This window comes from Danio rerio, chromosome 5 (assembly GCF_052040795.2).
Source record: "Danio rerio strain M-AB ecotype USA chromosome 5, GRCz13ab, whole genome shotgun sequence".
Lineage (NCBI taxonomy): Eukaryota > Metazoa > Chordata > Actinopteri > Cypriniformes > Danionidae > Danio > Danio rerio.
This window is the reverse complement of record NC_141025.1, coordinates 14755282-14780242: the sequence shown is the minus strand read 5'-3', so window position 1 is coordinate 14780242 and position 24961 is coordinate 14755282. Positions and strand designations below refer to the sequence as shown.

General features: G+C 36.5%; 1 protein-coding gene across 1 annotated transcript in view; it reads right to left on the bottom strand.

Moving 5' to 3' along the window:
• hk2 (hexokinase 2) overlaps window positions 1–24961 on the bottom strand; it is a 140671-nt gene that overhangs the window by 59545 nt on the left and 56165 nt on the right. Inside the window, 2 exon segments of the mRNA NM_213066.1 lie at window positions 4201–4434; window positions 24790–24951. Coding sequence (NP_998231.1) covers window positions 4201–4434; window positions 24790–24951 — 396 coding nt within the window.

The window sequence follows — 24961 nt, the reverse complement described above, 5'->3', positions numbered from 1 at the left end:
TCAAAATTCACACGTTTGATAAGAGTCCTGACCTGAACAAGTTTACATGCCAATATCCAAATACAGTTATAGCGCCACCTGCTGGCCACAGGAAATGACATGTTTTACATCGTAACAAACTCCTCCCACAATTTTTTTTGTATCAGCACCAAATTTGGGTTGTGTTATCTAAAAGCCCTAGCGATGATATATTGTGAAGATCTAGAGTTTTTGCAGAGGGGCGTGTCCGTGGCGGCATGACAAACCTCAACGCTTCGCCAAGGAACAGGAAGTCCTTATAACTCAAGCACACAATGTCCGATCTGCCTGAAACTTCACATGGTGGATAAAAGTCCTCTCCTGAACACATCCTCATAACAATAATGAAGCGGGCGTGGCAAAATGACTCGACAGCGCCACCTATAAAAATTAAATGGACGAGCCCCTAATCTACGAATCACGCACATGCACGAAAATTGGCACACACCTCAAACATGCCAAAACATACGAAAAAGTCTCTTGGAGCCATATCTCAAACCCAACAGGAAGTCGGATATTTTTAACTTCCTGCGGCAAATAAGTGGCATTTTTGCCATTTCCAGGCTTTGTATCTTAACGAACTCCTCCAAGGGATTTTATGCTATCGACACCAAAATTGGGTTTTGTCATCTAAAGGCCTTGGCGATGTTAAATTGCGAAGCTTTAGAGGTTTTGTCGATGGGCGTGTCCGTGGCGGCCTCACAAACTTTAACGATTCGCCACAAAACCGGAAGTCATTATAACTCAGGCATGCATTATCCGATCTGCCTCAAAATTTACATGTTTAATAAGAGTCCAGACCAGAACAAGTTTACATGCCGATATCCAGATACAGTTATAGCGCCACCTGCTGACCACAGGAAATGTCATGATTTACAAAGTAATAAACTCATCCCACAAATGTTTTCATATCAGCACCAAATTTGGTTGGTTGTGTATCTGAAAGCTCAAGCGATGATATATTGTGAAGATCTAGAGTTTTTGCAGAGGGGCGTGTCCGTGGCGGCATGACAAACCTCAACGCTTCGCCATGAAAAAGGAAGTCCTTATAACTCAACCACACAATGTCTGATCTGCCTGAAACTTCACACGGTTGATTAAATTCCTCTCCTGAAGACATCTAAATGCCAATATTGAGTCAGTCATAGCGCCACCTAGTGACAGAAGGTAGTTTTGCTTATAACTCAGCCACACAATGTCCAATCAGCCTGAAACTTCACAGGGTTGATAAAAGTCCTCTCCTGAAGACATCTACATGCCAATATTGAGTCACAGTCATAGCGCCACCTGCTGGCAACAGGTAGTTTGGCTTTTAACTCAGCCACACAATGTCCGATCTGCCTGAAACTTCACATGGTTGATAAAAGTCTTCTCCTGAAGACATCTACATGACAATACTGTCACAGTCATAGCGCCACCTGCTGACAGGAGGAAGTTTGGCATAAATCTGTGGATTTCTCAGGTTTTTTTATATTTATCGGCTTAAATTGTTATTGTTCACTGTTCTCTGTCGTCCTGAGGCCACCGGGCGGCGGTGAGCCCGGGTGCGAGGTCCCTATCATCGCTGCTTGCAGCTTTAATTATTATTAACTTTCCATTGTAAAGAAACCCAATATGTCAACTTTACATCAGCCTTCAGATAACGCCAAAGTGAAATTGATACCATTCTAGAAACAGATTTGCTTCAAACAAGATTATCTGCCTCTAGATAGAGGCCAAAGAACAGCAGGGATCCTGAATGAAGTCATATTGATCTTCACAGCCCGCTCACTGATGTCTCTCATCTCTGTGAACATGACTGGCATGAGGTGGCACTTGTGCACACAGGCACATCTGGAGAACAAAGTACATTCATCTCTGTGAGAGCCATTCACACCTACAGGAAAATTGCAGAACATGCTGCATTTCTACCAATGATGTGTTTCTGCGTTGGCACCTGTGTGAGGTGAAAGCTGTGAACTCAGAATGTGTGTGATAGATTAAAATAGAGCAACTAATTAATGCTGATACCTGCAAATTGCTTTCGCGTCAAACAAAATGGACTGTAAATAATTACTTCAGACTAAAATCCAAATCCAAAGTTAGTTAATGTAAATGTCGCGAAATTGAATGTATATGCACATTAAAATTTTGCAAATTGTCATCTAAAGTTAAACTGTTGCAATTACACAAATATAAAGTGGTGTGAACGTTTCAATATGTTTCAGATCAAATTCACATTTAAATATTACTCAAATATGAACATATAAATCACTATTTAAACTATCGCTTTTTATTATTAAGGGAAAACAAAATCCAAAACTACATAGCCTTGTGTGAAAAAAAGTTTGCTCCTCCTTTTATAACATAACTCAACTTTGGTTTATTACACGTGAGATTAATTTCTCTAGCCACACATTTGTGTCACACCTGCTCACAATCAATATATTACAATCAATATATAGTAATATATTAACATCATCAAATAATAAAAATACACAGCAAATAAAACAATAAATACAGTAAAAGGAATAAAAACAATCTCTAAAAATTATAATATTTACAAGATTAAAATAAAAAAAAGTGTTAATTAACTATTACCAAAGGTAATAATTAATTAAAAATGACCAGCAGCAGATAATAGGCTAGTTTTTTGGGGTCAATTAGATTAAAGAATAATTTATTTAATTTTACTCTCGCTGCTGTGCGCCCACTGTCAGCTGAAGCCAATCGAAAGTAGGCTTAAGTAAAAAGGTAATGCAAAAACGCATATGATAAAAGAATTTTTTTTTAAAAAAAAAAGCAAAAAGTTAAATCCTGAACATTTTAGAAGATTTTTAAAAACTCCAGCCAGACGTCCAAAAAAGCTGGTCTCTGTGGGTCTGCAGAGACTGTCTGTGGGAGTGTTGATAGGTCTCGTTCACACAAAACGAAACGGGTAAACAAGAGAAGATTTTGCACTACTTAATCGCTAGCGGATGTTTGGTTATATTGTGCGGATACAAAAAAAAAAGTATAAAAGGATGATAATAAAAGTTAAAAAATGTGTCAGTAAATATACTTGGGTGGCTGTTAAAATACCTGGGCAGCCCGCCCAAGAAAAGACTATGTGTGAAAAGCACTGGTGTTCATGACTCCACCATAAGGAGAAACCTGGGCAAAAATAGAATAACAAGACGAAAACTACTGCTGAGGTAAAAGAACATTAAGGCTCATTTTGCCAAAAGACCTCTTGATGATCCCCAAGATATTAGGAACATTACTCTGGGATAGACAAAACAAATGTTGAACTTTCTGCAAGGTGTGTTCCATTAAGCGTGGCGTAAACACTGTGTTTTAGAAAATGAACATAATACCATTGACAAAATGCAGTGTTGGTAGTGTGATGGTCTGGGGCTGTTTTTACACTATTTTTTTATTTTTTTTATTAAAATAAATAAATGAACAAAGTAATTTTCTGGGAAAAAAAGTTGAAATGGCAACATTTTCATTTGAGATTTGTTAAAACGTTACCAGATCTTCACAAAAATAAAACGATTACCATTTTACTCAAACCCATATTACTGAAAGTTAAAATACTATTCTAACAATGAAAGCTATATCACTAGACATACGTGCTGACCCAATAGAGCTGAACTCTCATCTGTCCATATTTTTGCATAGCAAAGCACTCTCAGCTAATTTCTCAGCCGTTTCTCAGCCATAACCTTCATTTGCATTGCTGGAATGAAAGGGAATGTATGCACATATTCATGTCACAGCGGGTGGCCGTTAAAAGCTTCAGTAATTCAACTCCCTCTGTGTTTATGGCCTTGCCAAACTCTGAAAATATCCAGAAAGAACCATCAGGTTGGTCAAACGGCCACAAAAGGCTCCATTTGCACTGTCAGTTAAATGAGACCTAATTCAGATTTTTTTTTCTCCAATATGACACAGACTGGATGAGTTCCATGAAAAATACGCAGCTGGATATTTCAAGATCAGTTTCATGCATGGAAATAAATCAGATATAAATCCAATATGTGCAAATGTGACTGTCATGAAACCAGGCAGATCGAATTTGCCGAGGCATCACATGCTGTACATCATTCGCTAAAAACAATATTCCTTCTTTTCCCTCTGATATCAGCTTCTATGGCATTATATCATTCAGGCCTAATTTTGGGCACTACAAAAAAGTGCACACTGGTCCATTGAACTTACTCTGGGTGGTTTTTGTAGACTGATCCATCCACGCCGATAGAGGTGCGCAATCTGTCTGAGGCTTTGTTATCACGGATCTGCCGTAGCACAGCCGCTAGTGAAGCAGCACAGAGATGAGCAGCTCGCGTGGACACAATCTGACACACTCGCTGGGTGGCTACACAGTCTTCAGGTGTCGGGTCCAGTCCAAGCCCTCTCAACACCTGCTCTGCACTCACTATACCCTCATCATCCCTATAGAAGAGAAAGAAGAGTTTTGCATCATGGATTTGCATCATGGATTGACAAAACCATATTTCTAAACAATTTCTTTTGATATAAGAGGTCATTGTAAAATGCAAACATCAAACCACTACGTACTTGTCTTTTCTAAAAAAAAAAACACCTTTATTAGGGAAGAAATGATTCACTGCGAGTCGGTTGAAAATTGATTCAAATATGTAATGATTCAAATCAATACAAATGTTGAATGAATCGCGATATGTATTTGAACAAAGGTTACAGGCGCAAGCTTGCTTTATCCACACATACAGTAAGCAGCGAGCAAGAGGTGAGGCAGCAGAGTAAAATGACAGCTGACAAAACACAAACTGTGTGCAAATACTGCAAAAAGACGATTGCACTAACAGAATAACGAATATGATGCACATGAACAATCAGCACAAAAAAAAATGATTAAGCCAAACCATGCGGACTGGATGATTTGTAGCTCCGCTTGCTCTGACGAGTGCTACAGAGATCACGCGGTGCATCAGTGTTTTCAAAGAGAAAGTTGTTCTGTTACAAAACCAGGTATTAGTTGATTTTAACCTCTCCTTTTTAAATTAGTTTATGCATGTTTTAATCATTTGCTTATTATTATTTAATATTTACAAATGTTGAATTCCAGCACAGTCACAGTTTTAGTTTGTTTATATCAGGGGTGCCCAACCTTGGTCCCGGAGGGCCGGTGTCCCACAGGTTTTAGCACCAACTTGCCTCAACACACCTGGAGAGAAGTTTCTAGAAAGGCTAGTAACAGCTTGATTAGCTAGCCCAGGTGTGTCTGATTGGGGATGGAGCTAAACTTTACATGACATCAGCCCTCCAGGACAGATGCAGCGTCCGAAACCGCATACTTCCATACTATATAGTACGCCAAAATCAGTATGCGAGCCGAGTAGTATGTCCGAATACATAGAATTCGAAAATCAGTATGCGAGAAGTACCCGGATGACTTACTACTTCCGGCGAAATTCTGGAGTGCGCATCTCATGCACGCTGCGCTATCCCATGATGCCCCGCGAGCGAATTCATGAATGGGAGTGAAGCGATGCAAATTACGCAGGTAGGTCGCGTGACCATGACAAAATGGCGGATGTAGTACGTCCGAATTCCATTCATACTTTCACATTCATACTGTATAGAACGTACTTTTCTAACGGCTGAGTAGTACGTTTAAATTTAAATACAGTACCTACTGAGTAGTAGGCGGTTTCGGACGCAGCCAGAGTCTTCTTTAGTTTGTATTATTATTTTTTTTGCTTTTGGGATTTTTAAAATGGCAATTTGGCTATGTCAGAAAATATTTTATTTTGCAAAAAATGTGCAGCATTTAAGAACAAAATAAAAGGGCTCTTCACCTTAAATTAGTTTGAAATCATTTATTTAAAAAATCGTGACTAAATCGTGAATTGTGAGATTAGTATCGTGAATTGTATCGAATCCTGAGTCAGACGACTCCTTACATCTCCACTCTTTAGCATTTAATATTTATGTATAATTGTGCATTTTAATCAAAATGTCCCAGTGCTTCCCCGAGGTTTGAAATACACTTGTGCTGCTGGATTGAAAAATGTTTTTCCCCATATCACAAACCCATTTAACCATTTGTAAATATGACCATAGTTTTTCTATATCTGCACTTTATAACTTATACCTGTATCCTGCATCTGCTGCTATTGCACTCCTGGTTAGACCTAAACTGCATTTTGTTGCCTTGTACATGTACATGTGTAATTCCAGCTGAATCTAAGTTAAATCTAATCTAATCTACTGTAGAATAATCCAATCTAAACTAAACAGTTAACTATGAGACAAACAAAACATAGATTTTTAATAATATTTTAATTTATTAAGAACTTGTTATACACTGTTTATTTTCAATGGGTTAAATACCGCCCAAGTAAAGTCTATGGGCTCTATTTTAATCATCCAAGCAAAGTCTAAAGCGCATGGCACAAAAGCATTAAGGTCGTATCTGAATCCACTTTTGCTATTTTAAGGATGGGTAAAAAATCAAATTTGCACCACAACGCATGGTCTTACAGGCTTAATGAGTTATGCACTCTGCCCTGGATTTTAGAGCAGCATTTAGTCGGTAAATGGTGCAGTCCATTTCAGTTCCTCAAAATAGCAACTTGCCAACAATGCTCCTTAATGCATGTCCTTCATAGACCAGCACACCCATGAGTTTACAGTGGCACAAATTGATTTGCTATTTAAATAACGTGGCGCAAAACGCAAAAATTAGGGTTGCACTTATCTGTAAATAGTAACAAAATCGAGCCATACATGTCTTGTGCCTTATTGCACCGGGTGTATGATAGGGCCCTATGTGGGCGAATTATTGTGTCCATTTAAAACAGGAAGATTTATCTAATTGTGAAGTATGGAAGATGTATCTAATACAATTAATACAATACTCCGATTAAGAGTATACCATTTAAAACATTGATTTTTGATTACCTTAATCTGACTAAAAGTCATAATCGAACTAAACAGAAATCGAATTGAGACATGGGGAGTACGCTAATTTTAGTCACATTATTATAGTGCAGTAAAGACATGTAAACACAGCAATTAAATAATACTGTCGAGTAGGATTTGACGCCTTTTGTGACAGGATATTCCATAGCAAGGGAGCCCAAACTTTTTCTTAAGAAAGGCCAAAAACTAAACTTGATTTAGGGTGGTGGGCCAAAGCTAAATATTCTAAACTGCGTTATGTTAAAGATGCCATAGTAACTTCCTAATTAAATAATATTTAAAATATATATAGAAAGATACTTTAATCGTATTAATAATTAAAAAAAATTTTACATTTAATAAAAAATAAAATAAAATATGCTTCTTACAAAAAAACCATAACAATCTCATTATAACACTTTTTTTGCTTGTTTTTTTACAAAAACAATAAATTTTCACTCTATAGTTAAATATATTCTAATAGTGTTTTTAGCAACGTACCACGCATATAGTTGAAGTCAGTGTGACGACACTGTGAGCACCCCAGTTTATTATTTTTTATTTTTTTTCGCAATTTCTGTTTTATGTAGAGAAGTTTTCAAGTCTGTTTTCAACACATTTCTAAACATAATAGTTTTAATAACTCATCCATATTTTATCTTTGCCATGATGACAGTACATAATATTAGACAATTTATTTTTCAAGACCATGCTATACAGCTTAAAGTGACAAGTAACTGGATTAATTAGGTTAACTAGACAGGTAATTAGGCAAGTTATTGTATAACGATGGTTTGTTCTGTAGACTATTGAAAAAAATAGCTTAAAGGGGCAAATATTTTGGGGCTATTCATTTTTTTAAAAATTAACAATTAAAACTGCTTTTATTCTAGCCTAAATACAACAAATAAGACTTTCTCTAGAGAAAAATTATTATCAGTGATACTGTGAAAATTTCCTAAATCTGTTGAACATCTTTTGGGAATTTTTTTAAAAATAAATAAAATTCAAAGGGGGCTAATAATTCTGACTTTAAATGTATTTAACCATATTTAATTTCCTGAATCTGCTGAACATCATTTGGGAAATATTCAAAAAAGTAAATAAAATTCAAAGGGGGGCTAATAATTCTGACTTTAACTGTATATCGATATGTCAACATTTTAAAAATTTATTTTAGGGTTTCATGACCATTTTGAAAATGTATTAAAACATTTAATTTCAGTTTAACTTTTTAGTAGTAACTAAACAAACAAACATAAGGTTATGTGAATAAAAATGACAATTTCTGTTTGAGGGATTCACCCCAACCTTCCCCATCATTTGTCCATCTTTTCTCTGATTGGTTGGCGGGCCAAATCAAAGGTTACCATGGGCCAACTTATGCCGAGTTCAGACTGCATGATTTTCAAACTAGTCGTGTCACAGATGTTTTCACACTGTATGACTATCTGGGCTAGCGTTTCGTCGCTGCTTTGTTTACACTGCAAGATGGTTCGTCGACATGGACATTTACATTGCATGACTTTACTATAGGGAGAATCGCAGACAACTTCGTCCAAACTACGTCTCACAGCCAAAAACATGTAGTATATCTTTTGTTATTAACTACATTATGAGAAAGAAGCCTTTAATGGGGTAGAACATGTACATGTTTGCTCACCTGGGTTTAAAGGGAATTAGCCATTTCTCCTCAACGTTGATAAAAAACTAATTTCTTTCTGTATGAACCGTCAAACAGACACGGTTGCTCCTGAGTCCTGTCAAACCTCCACTAGTTTTTTCTCCATTTCGTGGGTCCAAATAAACCGAAAAAGAGCGCTTTTAACTTCTCCCCCAGCCTCCCGCTGGCCTGCAGCAGGTATACACACACGCACACACAAGTGAAAGCTGCTCTCTCATTGGCTGTAGGCGATCGCCGATGTTATTTTCAGTCAAAACTCAATTCACACGGCATGATTTGAATCACCGACAGCTCCAGATATTTAGCATGCCAAATATCTCGCAGGCATCGGCGACTCATCGGCGATTCTCTCAGATCGCATCTTTGATCGTTCATACTGTGTGATTGTCACTCACGTGCACGAGCAGCGATTTGCCTGTGATTTCAGGCATTTGTCGGCGATTTCTCTAAACCTGTCGGCGAGCCAAAATCGGGGTTAAAATCACGCAGTCTGAACTAGGCATTACCCCACAGGCCCAAATTTGGGCATCTTTGGCACGCACGCACATTTCACATTTTGACACAATTCTCTGCACCTACCAAGTCAGTGAAGGACCACAGACACCGTTTTTTTTTTTTTTTTTTTTTTCCCCAAATAGGTTGCATTATCAAAGACCAATAAAACAACACTCTCCCAGCAGTTCCTACTCACATCTAATATCTCATTTGTCATATAGGGCATGCATGAAATGTTCCTGAATGAAAGCAAAAGTTGACCAATTAAAAATGAAACTCCCGAAATGACATTAAACACAATCAAATTATGTGCTTTAACATGTTAAACAGGATCATGAAAAGGAACAATCAAAAAGCAACTCATGTAAACGCCTTAATTATACTATTTACTTATTCAGATTAAGCCAAATCAATAGATTACCAATGTCTATGTAAACGTAGTCACTGTGACGTAGTTTGTGATGAAGATGAGGTTGTTTCTTCATTCAAAAGACAGAATAGGAGTATAAGAAGCTCCGGTATATCTCAAGCTGTGTGGTTTCCTTGAACAATGCAAATGCGCTTATACGTATGTGCCACTGGTTACTGGGAGGTCTGTAATCTGTGTCTGTATGAAAGCTGTTTATTGTGTTTAAACTAGATTTGTGAAAGTCACACTTGGCATTGCTTGGGGATCTGGCGAAAGCATCTGCAGAGAGCAGCATGGTTGACGAGAGTGACGAAAGGCTTGGGCTTTGGAAGATTTGTGCCAAAAGCCCTTATAAGGAGATGTCTGGCCGTGTTTTATGCAAATGCTCAACCTCATGCAAGTGTCCTCTCATTTACGACACACCAACATTTCCTAACATTAGAGCAAACCTAAGGCTAATATTTGAGTGTGCATACTTCAGTTTTAATGCACATTTAATATTGATGCATTTTAACCAAAGTGTCTGCTTGTGTTGTAGCTTTAGCTAATGGAGGTGTATATGCATGCATCACTGACAATTCCTGCTTTGGTCATACATTATGTGATGTGTTAGTGGTATTTTGTGCAATTTATGAAAATAATTTATTGGTTTTAGTAATTGAAAACTGTCTAATGAAGAATGACATCAAGATTTGAAAAGAGTTCTTGAATTGCTTTAAGGGAAAGCTTTGAGCTTAAACATTGTCTTTTCTAGTAATGAATGTTAAACACATTAAATGAAAACCAGGGATGTACCGATCGCAATACTTGGATCGATATCGGTTAAATACCGCATGCTGGATTGGGTATCGGCCAGCTGTTACCGATCCAAATCTGATATTATATTCTGTGTTTATAAGCCACAAAGGTAGCCTATTATAAGACACTAGAAAGTTGTCATGTAGGCCGACTATATCCCAACTGTTCTGAAGCCATTCTATTATTTAATGTGAAGAACAGACGAATATTTAAGTGGTTAAATTCATGTTCAGTTCAGTGCTTCCCGCTGCTGCGCCTGTCAATCATTCGCCATTCATTGACAATACAAGCAGCGAGACGCGTTCATGACAACACGAAAAACTCTAAGACTAGTGAAGAAATGGATGTAGTTTTGCATTAAATAGGTTAATTTTGACCTGCAACACGGACTTCATTGCTGTTTCTTAATCATGTTGCACTGTGTCTTTTAAATCAGCAGGTTGCAATAGCAATACTGGAGTAGAGAGGGTTAGCCTATTACCTGCTCTTCACCTACAAAGTAGGCCTACCTGACATTTTAAATTAGAAAAGGCTCTATAAAACATTGGATAGATCCTCAACGCACTAATTTCTTCCCTTTGTGCTGCTCAGTTTTTAAAGTGTCTTGAAGCGCTTCATTTACACACCTGCTGCACATTGTGGTCAATGTAGTTGATTAAATAAATAAAAGTGAAACAGACGGGCGCAATATGGATTGTCATTAACAGAAACGTATTAAGCTTAATACAGGCTTCTCTGAAACCTAATCTTTCACTAATTTTATTTATAAGAATATTTTATTTAACAGACCAGTTTGTGTTTTGACACTGAAGCATACAAGCGGACCTTGTTTTGAACTTTGTCTGTCTCACTCACAGTGAGATTGGTGAGGGATTATTAAGTAATACTAGTCAGCAACAAACCTGCAGGAAAATATCAGGCTTTGCTAAAAGGCTGATTATTTTACCAATGGTTAGTGTCAATAGTGGCAGCCTATTACAGATTTCAAAGAAAAATCCTAATATTAAAAAAGGAAACATAAGCTTGACCACAACAGATCAGTGTCATAACGAATGCTCAAATAATGTAGCCTAGTTTACAACAAGCATCATGTTTTAGTTAGAATGTGCTGTCTGTCATATATAGGTTTGTTATTTTTACTAAAGTAGATGTATTATTTAAAGTTTATCACCAGAGCAATAGAAACTGTATTATGTTGAGATTTTTTTTTTAAACATGGCACAGTATCAGGATCTATCAATACTCAAAACTTTGGTATCGAGATCGAATCGGTGCATCCCTAATAAAAACTCAGAGCAACCCATGGAGCTTGCCAATCAGGCAACACTTCGATGTTTGTTCTTGCTGTCAATTGCGGGGGAAAATGATCGCTGCTGTGAGTTTAACTGCAGGCGCTGCGTGATGCGCGTGCAAGCCAATTTGCTCAGGCACCCAAAAAACAAATCAGACATCTAGGAGTTGCATGCATAATCAAAATGACAGGAAACCAAGCATCACTTGAGTAACTTGAAATAGATATTATTAAGAAAATGAACACTTCTTGCAGGAAATGTAGTTTTGGCATTAACTTTACTTTTCCACCCATAAAAGATGTGCGATTCTGAAAACTGAAGTTTCACTGCCGCCTCACAGGACGCAGGTCGCTGGTTCAAGCCCCAGCTGGCCCAGTTGGCATTTCTGTGTGGAGTTTTCATGTTCTCCCCATGGGTGCTCTGGTTTCCCCCACAGTCCAAAGACATTCGCAATAGGTGAATCAGATAAAGTAAATTGGCCATAGTGTATGAATGTGTGTGAGAATGCGTGAGTGTTTAGATGTTTCCCAGTACTGGATTTTAGCTGGAAGGGCATTCGCTGCATAAAACATATGCCAGAATAGTTGGAAAGGAAAAAATATTTTAAGACTACTCAACCCAACAGTATTATCATCTATGGTAAGAGTTTACAAATATGCCAAGAATGTGCATTCAAGGTTAAACTACAGATTTAACTCAAGATTTTCATCTTGTACAATCATCAAAAGCCATTTAAAAAGCCCAATTAACACAATGCTTATGGGAAAACTTCAAAAAGTTTGAAATCTGTACAAACTCCTAATTCCAAACCCCAGGATGAGTCTAACTTTCTCCCGCAGCACAAACAGGCTCAGTCTGTGACCAGATGGTGACATTAAGGCAAGCCCAGTAACTTTGTGAAGCATGTCACTTCAGCCAGACCGCAGGTGTTCTCCCACGGATGTCTCGTTTTGATGGAGAAGGCACTAAATATGGGGTCGGTAATTGATATGGTGAAATAGGTCTGGACTGGTATCCAGCTATCAGTCCTCACGGCGAGGGATCCATTTAATTAGGTTGCAACGTCTGTGGGAAAGTTAGAGTGGTAACTTACAATGTTAGGAGCATCCAGGCTTATTAATCCTCATGCATGAACCCCCAATACAAAAACATATAATAAGATCTACAATGGACATGTTTATTAAAGGGCACCTATGATGAAAATCATCTCTTGTAAGCTGTTTGGACAGAGCTGTGTGTAGGTACAGTGTGTCCACAGTCATATCGAAGTGATAGAAATGCAGTCTTTTTTTAAAATTTATTTCCTGACATAAAAATAGGATCCAAATCCCTCCCATTTTGAGGCCCACCACAACGTGACGTAGAAGTTTGGTTTCCCCTCCCATTAAATTGATTGACAGCCGCGTATTAACATGTCTTCCTAGTAACGTGTATAATCATATCAACAAGATGAAGTGTGCAAAGCTACTGAGATTAAAAGATCTGTTGAGCTCTCTGTGATCATCAATCATCATCAAATGTGATCAAAAATGAGTTTCATGAGTGTAATTCAATTTTTAAGACCGTGCATGTTTATTATGAATTACAGCGATTTCTTCGTCTTTACTTCATTACCACAGCCGCATAAAAGAAGACACTTCAATACCAATTTGTGGACGTTAATCAGGTTTGTTTTTTAACGTACATGAATATAACGGATATCCATCCAGCAGTGGATATCAAGGTGTATCCGGTAACATTTGCCTGCAAAAACAGTGCAAAGTTAAACTTATGCGCAAAGCGCATCTCTGTGCATAAACTTTGTAAATGACATAGTGTGTGACTCATCATTGCAGAAAGGCTTGAATTAACTACACAACAAATACATCAAATATTCATTGAAAATGACTGTAGTATTTCCCACAAACATTACACGAGACCAGGTTCCTTCGTGTCTGTCACTGTGCTGTTTATCTGACGCAGCTGAGCCAGAGAATGAGGCTCACTCTGACAGGAATGTAGGAACGGTGGGTGGGGAGAACTAGCATTAAATGCACAGGCATCAAAAACAGCTACAAGATGCTCAGAGCTGAAAATTACAAACTTCAGAAAGGTCTAATAAATAATCCAAAGGTTGTTTAGAGCTGAAACCTTACATACATGTTCTGGACACACAAAAGTCTTCTTTATTCTTGAAAAAGGGGTAAAATAGGTGCCCTTTAGTCAACGTATTGAGAAAAAGAAGGATGATTACAAAATACAAACAACTAAGTTATAACAAAAATTATGCTTTTTTTTTATCTTGATTTTTGCTCTTAATTATTTATGTTTAATATTTTTCTATACCATAAACTTTGGCTACTTATTTTGGGACCGTTATCGTAGTTATTGTTAGATTAACTCCAGATTTGGCTTCAGTACTGATTAATCTAATGTATATGCACATATAATGCACATAATGTAACATTTAATGTATATAATGTGATATAATATTGGAAACTATCAAATAAAAAATATGAATTTAAAGATTTAAAGATTTGTACGGGTTGTACCTATAATCTAAGTACTATATGTAGTTTCTTGTTCAAGGACCTTTTTTATTTTACTAAAAATTTTATGAAATTGTAGTAAAATATTTAATGTCTATTACGCCTCATTACATATTTCAGTTCTTTAAACTGTATTTAATTGTTTGTTTACACATTTTAAATCACATTATGTCAGTTTTTGTCCAAAAGAGAAAAATGGCAAAAAAATTAAAGCTGAAAAAAGACAATGCTGTTGTGAACTAACCAGCAGTGTTTTTATTTATTATTTGTGTAATTGAAGTTAGAATTCAAAAGTCTTACAAAATGTACTTTAAATTATTTAATCTTACTACCAATTTTTATCTAAGTTCATATTTTAGCCACAGCTGGGGCTTGAGCCAGTGACCTTCTTGCTGTGAGGCAATAGCGCCAGCCATTGCACCACCGTCTTGCCCCCTTATATCATTTAATAAAATTAAATTCATTATTATAAAACATTCAGTTTTGGTCCAGCATCCCCAATATTGTTTTGGTTCAATGTGTATGTTTTATTACAAATGCAAAATCCTGTACCCATCATTGCATTTCATATGAGAAATTCAAACAGCACTGGTACATCTATGTCTATAACCTCCAGCTGTTTGCTTTTTAATATACGTCGAGTTTGTACAGAGCTGGGTAGAACTACATTTTCTTATTGTGCACCTTGGGCAAACAAAATAAAATTGTGTCTTTCTGTGAATTTAATAGCATTATAAAGAGAGTGGTATTGTAAGCATGAGATTATGTTTTTGTTGAAATATTAAATCTCAACAAGGCTCCCTGGTTAAATAATGGTTAAATAAAATAAAATTAAATTAAAAATTTAAACAAATTGGAAAAAAAAATGTAAAAAAATATTTAAATAAAAAAGAAAAATCAAAACACTACAACACACTAAACTAAATTATGACTAATTAAGTTAATAAAAATTAAAATAAAACTAGTTAAATTAACAAATTAAAATAAAACAAATTAAATCAAAACTAATTAAATTAACTATTTAAAATAAAATAAAAATTAATAAATTAAAACAACAAATTAAATTTACAAATTAAAATGAAAATTAAATGAACAATTTAAAATTACATTTATTCAATTATTTATTTACTTATTTTATACTATGTACGTTATCCTACTTAAAAATGATTAAAAAATAAGAAATAAATGAATTTTAAAAAAATCACTTTTTATTAATTAAATGAGTTACCAGTTTTTTTTAAATAGGACTTGTAATTTACTTTTTCTGATTTCTTGATTCTAAAGAGGGCGACGGAGTAGCACAGAGGGTAGCGCTGTTGCCCCCAGCAAGAAGGTTGCTGGCTCAAGCCTCGGCTGGGTCAGTTGGCATTTCTATGCCGAGTTTACATGTTCTCCCTGTGTTGGCGTTGGTTTCCTCCAGGTGCTCCGGTTTTTTCCCCACAGACCAAAAACATGCACTATAGGTGAATTGGGTACTCTAAATTGGCAGAAGCATATGAGTGTGAATGAGTGTGTATGGATGTTTTCAAGTGATGGGTTGCAGCTGGAAGGGCATCCCGCTTCTTAAAACATACGCTGGATAAGTTGGCAGTTCATTCCGCTGTGGCTACCCTTGATTAATAAAAGGACTAAGCTAAAGGAAAATTAATGTATGAATGAATGAATGATTCTAAACAATTGTGCAAACAGCAAAAACAAATGTCTTTGTAAAGAGTTGCTTTGAAAAATAAATTAAAATCACAGATTGAAAGATTACCGTCATGCATTTCTCACAGCACACATCCGGTACAATGAAGGCTACTGTATGCACCCTTTCAAAATACATGAACCTTTTCAAACTTTAAGGAAAGTTATTTTTCTATAACGTTCAAGGCTCTTTGTGAATGGAATACGAAGCGAGCAGAATACAGCTGTTTCAGGCAAACAGTGCTATTGTGAATCTACAGCAAGCAAACACAGAATCAATTCAGAAAGTTTCCAATTGCCTCAGAATCACTGAAGAGAGAAATGCAATATTTCGTAGAATTACTCTTTTACGTCCCCCACATGGCTTGCCAGAAAAAGAAAAAAGTGACAACTGCTATATTATTTTTTTATTCATACATCTTATTTAATTAGAATTACAACATTAATCCAATATGCCATTTAGTTGATTCAGTTATACATCTGTGTGATTATTTGTCTTAGAATATTATTCATTATATTATTTTGAACTGATTTTAATAAGTTCTTCTATTTGCACTCCGTTTTCCAGCCAGTTTGAAAACCACTACTGGGTTTCAAAGAATTATTAGCAAAACTGCATTTTAATTCCATTTTCTACATTAATGCTAAACTTTAAATGCGTTAAGAAAATATGGATACACTTGCATAGCTGAATAATAAGAGCTCAATATGTAGAAATGGCAAAGCTGGAGCCTCAAACATTGTTTCCACTTTATGTAAATCCTGTGTGTAAAATTTCAATGAAAAACAGGCCAATAAAAACCAAACACAGACTTTGATCATTAATATTCACACCCCAGCAACATTTGATTAGCCCCAACATTTCCTAGCCAAGGAAAAACAAAATGATGTTTATTTTTTAAGTCTAAGCTTGTTGGGACTCTTATTTTGAAAACGGGAGATGCAGGAAAGCTAAAATAGATACGTTAAGGCAGCAACAGCTTGTCAGAATGCAAAATGTGAGATATAAGGTTAGAAATATATTCAGTGCTCTCTGAAAAAGGATAAACTGTGTAAATGTATATTTTGTTTATTTAATAAATATGTTTGTAAGGACGCAAACACACATATAAATGGCTGAATATTAGCTTGTTAAGAGTGATGTCATGCGAATCGGCAATATATATACAGTTGAAGTCAGAATTATTAGCCCCCCTGAATTATTAGCACCCCTGTTTATTTTTTTCCAAAATTTCTGTTTAATGGAGGGAAGATTGTTTCAGCACATTTCTAAGCATAATAGTTTTAATAACTCATTTCTAATAACTGATTTATTTTATCTTTGTCATAATGACAGTAAATAATATTTTACTTGATATTTTTCAAGATACTTCTATACAGCTTAAAATGACATTTAAAGGCTTAACTTGGTTAATTAGGTTAACTAGGCAGGTCAGGGTAATTAGGCAAAGTATTGTATAATGATGGAATGCTCTGTAAATTATTGAAAAAAAAAATAGCTTAAAGGGGCTAATAATTTTGTCCCAAAAATGGCTTTTAAAAAATTAATAACTGATTTTATTCTAGCCGAACTAAAACAAATAAGACTTTCTCCAGAAGAAAAAATATTATTAGACATACCGTGAAAATTTCATTGCTCTGTTAAAAATAATTTGGGAAATATTTAAAAAAGAAAATAAAAATCAAAAGGGGGCTAATAATTCTGACTTCAACTGTATATGCCTAATATCCGATGTTAAAATATTGGTGTCTGTGATGTCAGAGACCGGTCCAGAGACTGTTGTGTACACCATGATTTTAGATTTACTTTAATTTGTGGTAGGACTGAAAAGTTGTCATAAACGAATATTTTCTCAATTCAAGAGTGGCGGCTTGGACACTCATCACGAGAAACTCACAAGCTGCAAAGCTCATTAATATTTATGGTCAATTCAAATATGGTCAATTTTTTTTTCATTACAAGGGCAATTCCTGTGGATAAATTTACCTAAGCCACACTACACACATGGATGGATGAAATGCAAGGGATGGAAAAGAAGGAAGGGACGGACGGACAGACAGACGGCAGGGAAGATGGGTGAAAGGGGGAGGAATGGATGGATGGAAGAAAGGGATAGAGGGAGGCAGGAAGTATGGAAGGAAGAAAAGGATGGATGGATGGATGGATGGATGGAATAGGATGAAAGGAGGGATAGACGGATGAGATAAAAAGAAGGGGTAGATAGATGGGATGGAAGGAAGGGATTGAGAGAGGGAGGGAGGAATATGGAAGGAAGAAATGAAGGGATTGAGGGAGGGAGGAAGTATGGAAGGAAGAAAGGAAGGAATTGAGGGAGGGAGGGAAGAATTATGGAAGGGATGGCAGGATATGGATGGATGAAGCGGTAAGGATGGATAGATTAATGGAAGGGATTGGTGGATTAATGGAATGGAAGGGATGGATGAATTGATGCGATGGATGGGATGGAGCGATGAATTGATGGGATGGAGGGATGGATGGATGGATGGATGGGATGGATGAATGGGATGGATGGATGGATGGATGGGATGAATTGATGGAATGGATGGGATGGATGGATGAATGAATTGATGGAATGGATGGGATGGATGGGATGAATGGATGGATGAATTGATAGAATGGATGGGATGGATGAATTGATGGAATGGAAGGGATGGATGGATTGAATGGAGGGGATGGATGATGGAATGGAAGGGATGGATAAAAGGAAAGGATGAATGGATGAGATGAAAAGGGACAGATGGATGTGATGAAAATGGATAGATGGATGGGATGAAAGGACGGGATAGATGGATGGGATAAAAAGGGGTAGATAGATGGGATGGAAGCAAGGGATTGAGGGAGGGAGGGAGGAAGAACGGGAGGAAGAAAGGAAGGGAAGGATGGATGGGATAGATGGATTAAGTGGTATGGATGGATGGAATAGAAGAGAAGGAATGGAAATGGAAGGGATGGATGGATGGATGGATGGATGAGAACAGTTTAGTATATTCAATTAATGGACTCCACCTTTAAACGTGGACCTCAAAGAAATTCTTTGCACAACAGAATACAAACAAGTCTGCTAAAAAAACAGGATATTTCAGTATTTATGAAGCAGCTCTCAATACTAATGAAAAGCAAGCAACAAGGCTAAAAACCACAGACCTTTATATTTGTACCCCATTAGTATCATGTCATTGCGGGGGGAGAAAAAAATAGATTGTCAGATGCAGGGCAATCCTCATCAACTATTCTGAAAATTGCTAAATCGATTGTGAATGTTTAACTTGCTCCACTTGCTCTAAAAGCAGTCGTATTCTGCTTGCGTCCCATTATACCCTCCCCCAACCCTCAGAGCTTTTGTAAAATAATCATCCATCAACTTCGGACTGCATTTGCTTTAATGATGCACCAGTAAAACATTACAAGCACAAAGCACAGTTTAACAGCTCTGGGTTGGACACAGCACATGTGAATATGTGAAAGCAGTTGCCTGCTAGTAATTTCCTCTATTGGATATATACTTCTGCTCTATTCTAAATGGCATAATTGAAGTCTTTGAGAATATATATTTTTTTCAATCATTATAAAAAAACACCGGTAGGCTAGACCACACATTGTAAAAGTAACATCATGCTTTTCTCGAAGCATACAGTATATCTTTCACATTGAAGCCCATAATTGCACTTCAACAAGTACTTTCTAGAAGGTTTGTGTGTGGGTGTGTGCACATTGGTGTGGGTGTCACAGTGTAATAACGAATATTACACAGTGTCCCAATAAGGCAATATGTGTCACTTGTCCTATGTGAGTATTTTTTCTAACCCTCCACAACAGTAATGTGCAAACTTTATATTTCTGGAGTGGAAAAAGAATTAATATTGACTCCCATGAGCTTGGAGGACTGCATTCATACATCTCTGCAATGACTTAAATAATACGTTGTTATAAGTCATCTGGAATGGCAAAAAAAAAAAAAAAAAAAAAAGTGTTCTCGCAGGACTCCCAGAGTTTATTAAGACTCTTTGGATTAATCTTCAATGCCATCTTAACCCCAGACACGCTCAATATTGTTCATGTCTGGTGAATGGGCTGGCCAATCCTGGAGCACCTTGACCTTCTTTGCTTTTAGGAACTTTGATGTAGAGTCTAAAGTATGAGGAGCGCTATCCTGCTGAAGAATTTGCCTTTTCCTATGGTTTGTAATGTAATAGGCAGCACAAATGTCTCTACCTCAGGCTGTGGATGTTGCCATCCACTCTGCAGATATCTTGCACGCCCCCATACTGAATGTAACCCCAAACCATGATTTTTCCTTCACCAAACTAACGCAGTATTTGTGATGATTGGGATGCAGTTCAACAGATGATTCATCACTAAAAATCTACCTTCTGACACTTTTCCAAATGATCAAACCTAGAAGTCAAGTTATTATTTGTTGCTCTTACAACTGGGATCCACGACAAGACTTTAGTCAGGCTATTTTATATATTCATAAGATTCTGTAACCATGAAACGAGCAGCTTTCAGACGCTTTCTATTTGTAAAAAGTAGCTTGCATATAAGATAAGGTTGAAGAAACCTCTTGTAATTTGAGGATTCAACCACTTCGGTCTAGTCAATTCTTGTTTCGGTGGCAGATTCTAGACATCAGCCCTGTCTTGTATGTTGTGTTTTGTTTTATTTGCATTTGGGTCCTTGCCTTCTCTCCTTCATTCTTGGTTTAATTGCAGGAAAAAAAAAAGTGTGTTAAAAAAAGAATCTGAAATATTTTAGGTCATACTTAATAAATAAAGATGATTTAGTATTTAAAATGTTTTATTTTGATTATTTTTATTGATTATCTTTTAAATAAATTGGTCTAGCACTTCATATTCTCAGATTTTTCATAGTATGTGTATTAACTCTGCTACTTTTACTATAAACCAACATATCTTCCACTTGGTAGAGGCTGATATTTTAGAAATTTCGGGATGTGTTGAAAAAAAGGCATTGAGTGTGTTAACTTGCGACATTAGGAGTTAAGAAATGATGCAATCCAAAACATTTTTTTCTTGGCTGGGCAGTTAAGGGGTTAAATCAAATTTAATTTGAAAAATCAAGTACCATTATAAACCTTTATACCAAGTACCTTTATAAATAGAATAAATTAAGACATTTCTGAATTGTTCCAGTTAAATACAAGGCATTGAAGAGGTGCTTTTTTCCCCAACTCCCACATGGTGTGCCAGATGAGTCAAAAGGTGCAAGTATGCAATTAATTAAACATGTTTAACGTGTTAACACATTTACTCACTGTGACATTACGTGAGACCAATACAGAACACTGTAGCATAAATTAACACCACTGGTGTCAATTAAACAAATTGTCAAACCAAATAATTAAACACAGGTCTATTTTTGCTTTCTTGAAATAGAGGGCATTCATGTATTATTTGCAGAATTATTTATATTATTTGGGGTATCATTACCCCACACACACACAAAATAATAACACTCCATGCCATGAACAGTATAAAAGGACACACTGACAAAGTATTACTTCACAACACTAGCCAACAAATAAAATACTGTAATTATTCATTATGTACATTAGATGTGAGTGGTGTAAATTAACGCATATTGAACTGGAATAGCTCGGCTTTAAGTTATACCATGATCTGTCTAAATGCTTGATTCTGATTGGCTGCAATGTAAGCAATACAACGGTTTAATGTTGACTGTTCGTTAAGAGGAAAGTGCAGATTCAGCAAAGTAATAACTTTCATTGGTAAAACTACTTTAATGTGTCCTTTTTAAATGTACTGTACTTGTTGTTCTAATTAAAACATTTACCCATTCAACTAACCCTAAACCTAGCACACACTCTAACCCTAACCATGTAGTAATTAGGGATGTAACGATTATTGAGTTTAACTCCATAGTTAACTAAATACCTTTGATTTTGAAGGGCTACATTACACTACTTAGCAAGGAGGAGGTAAAACTCAGTGTTTTTGAAATAAAATAGGGCAGAGTCTGTGCGCCTAAAAAACTGCTACAAACGCGTTAATCTCAATCATAGTCTCTGCTTGACCTACATTAATCACAAACTAAAAACGGTAAACTTTAACTGTAAATATGCAGCATTTAATGAAAGACATGCACAACAGTCTAGTTTCAGAAAACAGATCTTGTAGTTTTATTATTGTATTATTCTAATCAGTTATTATTTTTAATTATTATCCAGTCAAGTGTTGACCACTTGGTGACTTTGTCGCTACAGTAAGCGACTTTTCAGACCCCCTTGGTAACAATTTTTCAAAAAAGCGACTAGCGACAAATCTAGTGACTTTTTTGTTCATTACGATTTTTATAGACTCTCATGTGTCTGTACTGTACCATCCCTACTCTTCTGAATGAGCTGCAGGTGACACCGTCAGCCCCTCCCCTGCCGCAGAGCACTGACAGGCGGCCCAGTCCTCAAACACCAGTCTCTCCCACCTGCAGCCCGAGAGCAGATCACTCCACTGCGTACCAACGGCAAATGATTTAGCACCAGCAGTGTGAAGTGTTTCCATTATACAGTCAAACCGATCTGCTTCTCCTTTATTTTAACAATTTAATTTGACCGTTTACTCTTTTCTTGTTCACAATCACAAATATTCAAGTGATAGTTTTGGAACTTGTCTGAGTTTATTACAACTGAGAGATTACTGCAAATTCACTACACATTTATATTGATATAGTGTATTTAAAAAGCATAACATTTTGTTAAATTGAAATGTTTTTAAAGCATCGTGCAAATATAAGTAGTCCTTTATTAATCATTCTCATATTTTTAATCATCAAATGTTTCATTATTTAATTTTTTAAAAACCACCTAAATTCTCCTAGAACTCGTTGCAGATCCATATCAATCACACATGAAAAAAAGGTTTATTAAAGTCAAACAATAGCTTTTGTGTGCTTTACAGATCTTCAGTTTTTATTTACCTGAAATGTTGCTGCGGTAATGAGAGTTCAAGATTGATTCATCCTGAACACGTGATTCTTTGAGTGAATGAATCATTTCTTTTATTTAACGAAACCAGAGTGAATGGTCTACATACTGAACAGATCTGCAATGTGTCCCCTTAAAGAATCGTTACAGAGCTATGCTAGCTAATTACATTGAACTGTAATGACATTATCTTGCTTCTTTGGCCGTCAATTTAGACTCAGCGTTTCTTTTGTGCCAATTTCTTCCTTGTCAATTTTAAATCACGTTGACTGCTTCTCCATAGAGAGGATTATTAGTGAAGTAAATCGCTTAAAGTACAGTCCATTCGTTGAACTGAACAATTATATAAATTAGAGAACTGCTTCAGTTGTTTTTGTTTCTTTTATGATATATTTGGTGCGTTTCGAAGCTTGGAATCACATTTATTTGTCTTATATACGGTTAGTAACAATATAAATACATTTTTATCCTAGTAATTATATTAATTAGGGGTGTCAAAATTAATTGTTTCTTCGGTGCACCGCGATGCAGACGCGGACAATAAGGTATCTGTTCAGTAATAATCATAAACGGTTATTATGTACTGACGTCATTTATCTCCTGTGCGCTCTGTCGCGAGGGAGGTGAACCCGATTAGTATTTACAACACTCAGCCAACTCAGGGCCGGCCCGTGGCATAGGCACCAAAGGCAAATGCTAAGGGTGCTGTATATCCAGGGGGGCGCCAGAAAGGAACGCGGTTCAGTTGGTTTTGTTTTCAAAATTCTTGACACACATTCAGTTATAGACGGCAATAACTCAAAAACCTCTTACCCTAAAAAGATCTAAAGTGTGTTTCCAACAAAAAGACAAAGCTGGTTATGTTTCACAGCTGTCTTTTTATTTTTTCGCTGGATATTACGACCACTGCTCCGTTTAAGCCCTCGCAATATTTGCTTAGCCGGGAGAGTTCGCGCTGAGAGGAGCTCTCAGCAAGGGACCGTCGGAAAAGTGCTTCTTTTTTTTTTTTTTTTTCGTTTTTCTGCTCCGCTCAGCGCGAGCTCTCCCTGTTGCGAGGGCTTAAGTGTGTGCGTGTGTGTGTGTGCGTGTGTTTGTTTCTTTGGTGCTGTCTATGTTTGTGTATGTGTTTGAATGAGAGACAGTGTACATGACAGGGTACTGTGTGTTTATACAGACAGCTTGTTATAGCCTCCCCCTAAAATATAACACTGTATTGGAAAGCATCGTCAATGCACCATGATATCGAATTGAACTGAATCGAAGGCATGATAATCGTAACCGAACCGAACCGTGAGACCAGTATAGGTTTACACCTCTAATATTAATACATTACATATTAATCTTTAAAGCTTGTATTCTGTAATCTGTAGTGAAATACATTTTTAAAGTAGCCTTCTCAGCGCTGACCAGAGCAGTAATCAACATGGTTAAAAATAAAAGGCAGCACTGCGTGAACTAGTGTTAGGTCATTTAGCTGGACCAGTCATTTACATGTGCATTAAACAGTGCTGTGAAATGCAATTAGAAGAGCTCACGGGTAGACACAGACATGAACAGCAAATTAAATGAATTATGTCATTTTCCACATCACTAATGCAGAAAAAAAAATCAAATGCTGCACAACAAGGGTCAGCATAGAAGGCTTTTCGTCAATGTTTATCATTACTGTAGCAACCATTGGCAGAAATGTGGGATATTCGTATGAAATTTTATTATATTATTTATAACATTTATATAAATACCATTACTTTGCTAATCAAGGTGATAGATGTTTTTAGGTTTTTGTTTTTATAACAAATTTTTTAAAATAAGTATAAAGCAAAAAAAAAACTGATATAAACATTTAAAGCTTGCAGTCCGTCAGTTCTCCTTCACTAGGTAAATTATAAACATTGTTAAAATGTGAGCAAAATAACCGAGGATGTTGTTAACTATGCATTTAGAATGACCCGGGGTTAGCCATTTAAAAAACAAAAAGTGTACTAACTTCCTATTTTCAATGGCAGAGACGAAGGAAGTCTGGAAGTGTCCGGTGGTGAGCAGATCTGGCGTGGTGTGACCCTGGAAGAGCAGCCCATCTTTGGCCATCTTCACCAGGATGAGTCTGACCAGCTCGCCCATGTACATCCCACTAATCATCTTCTCGAATCTGCAGGAAA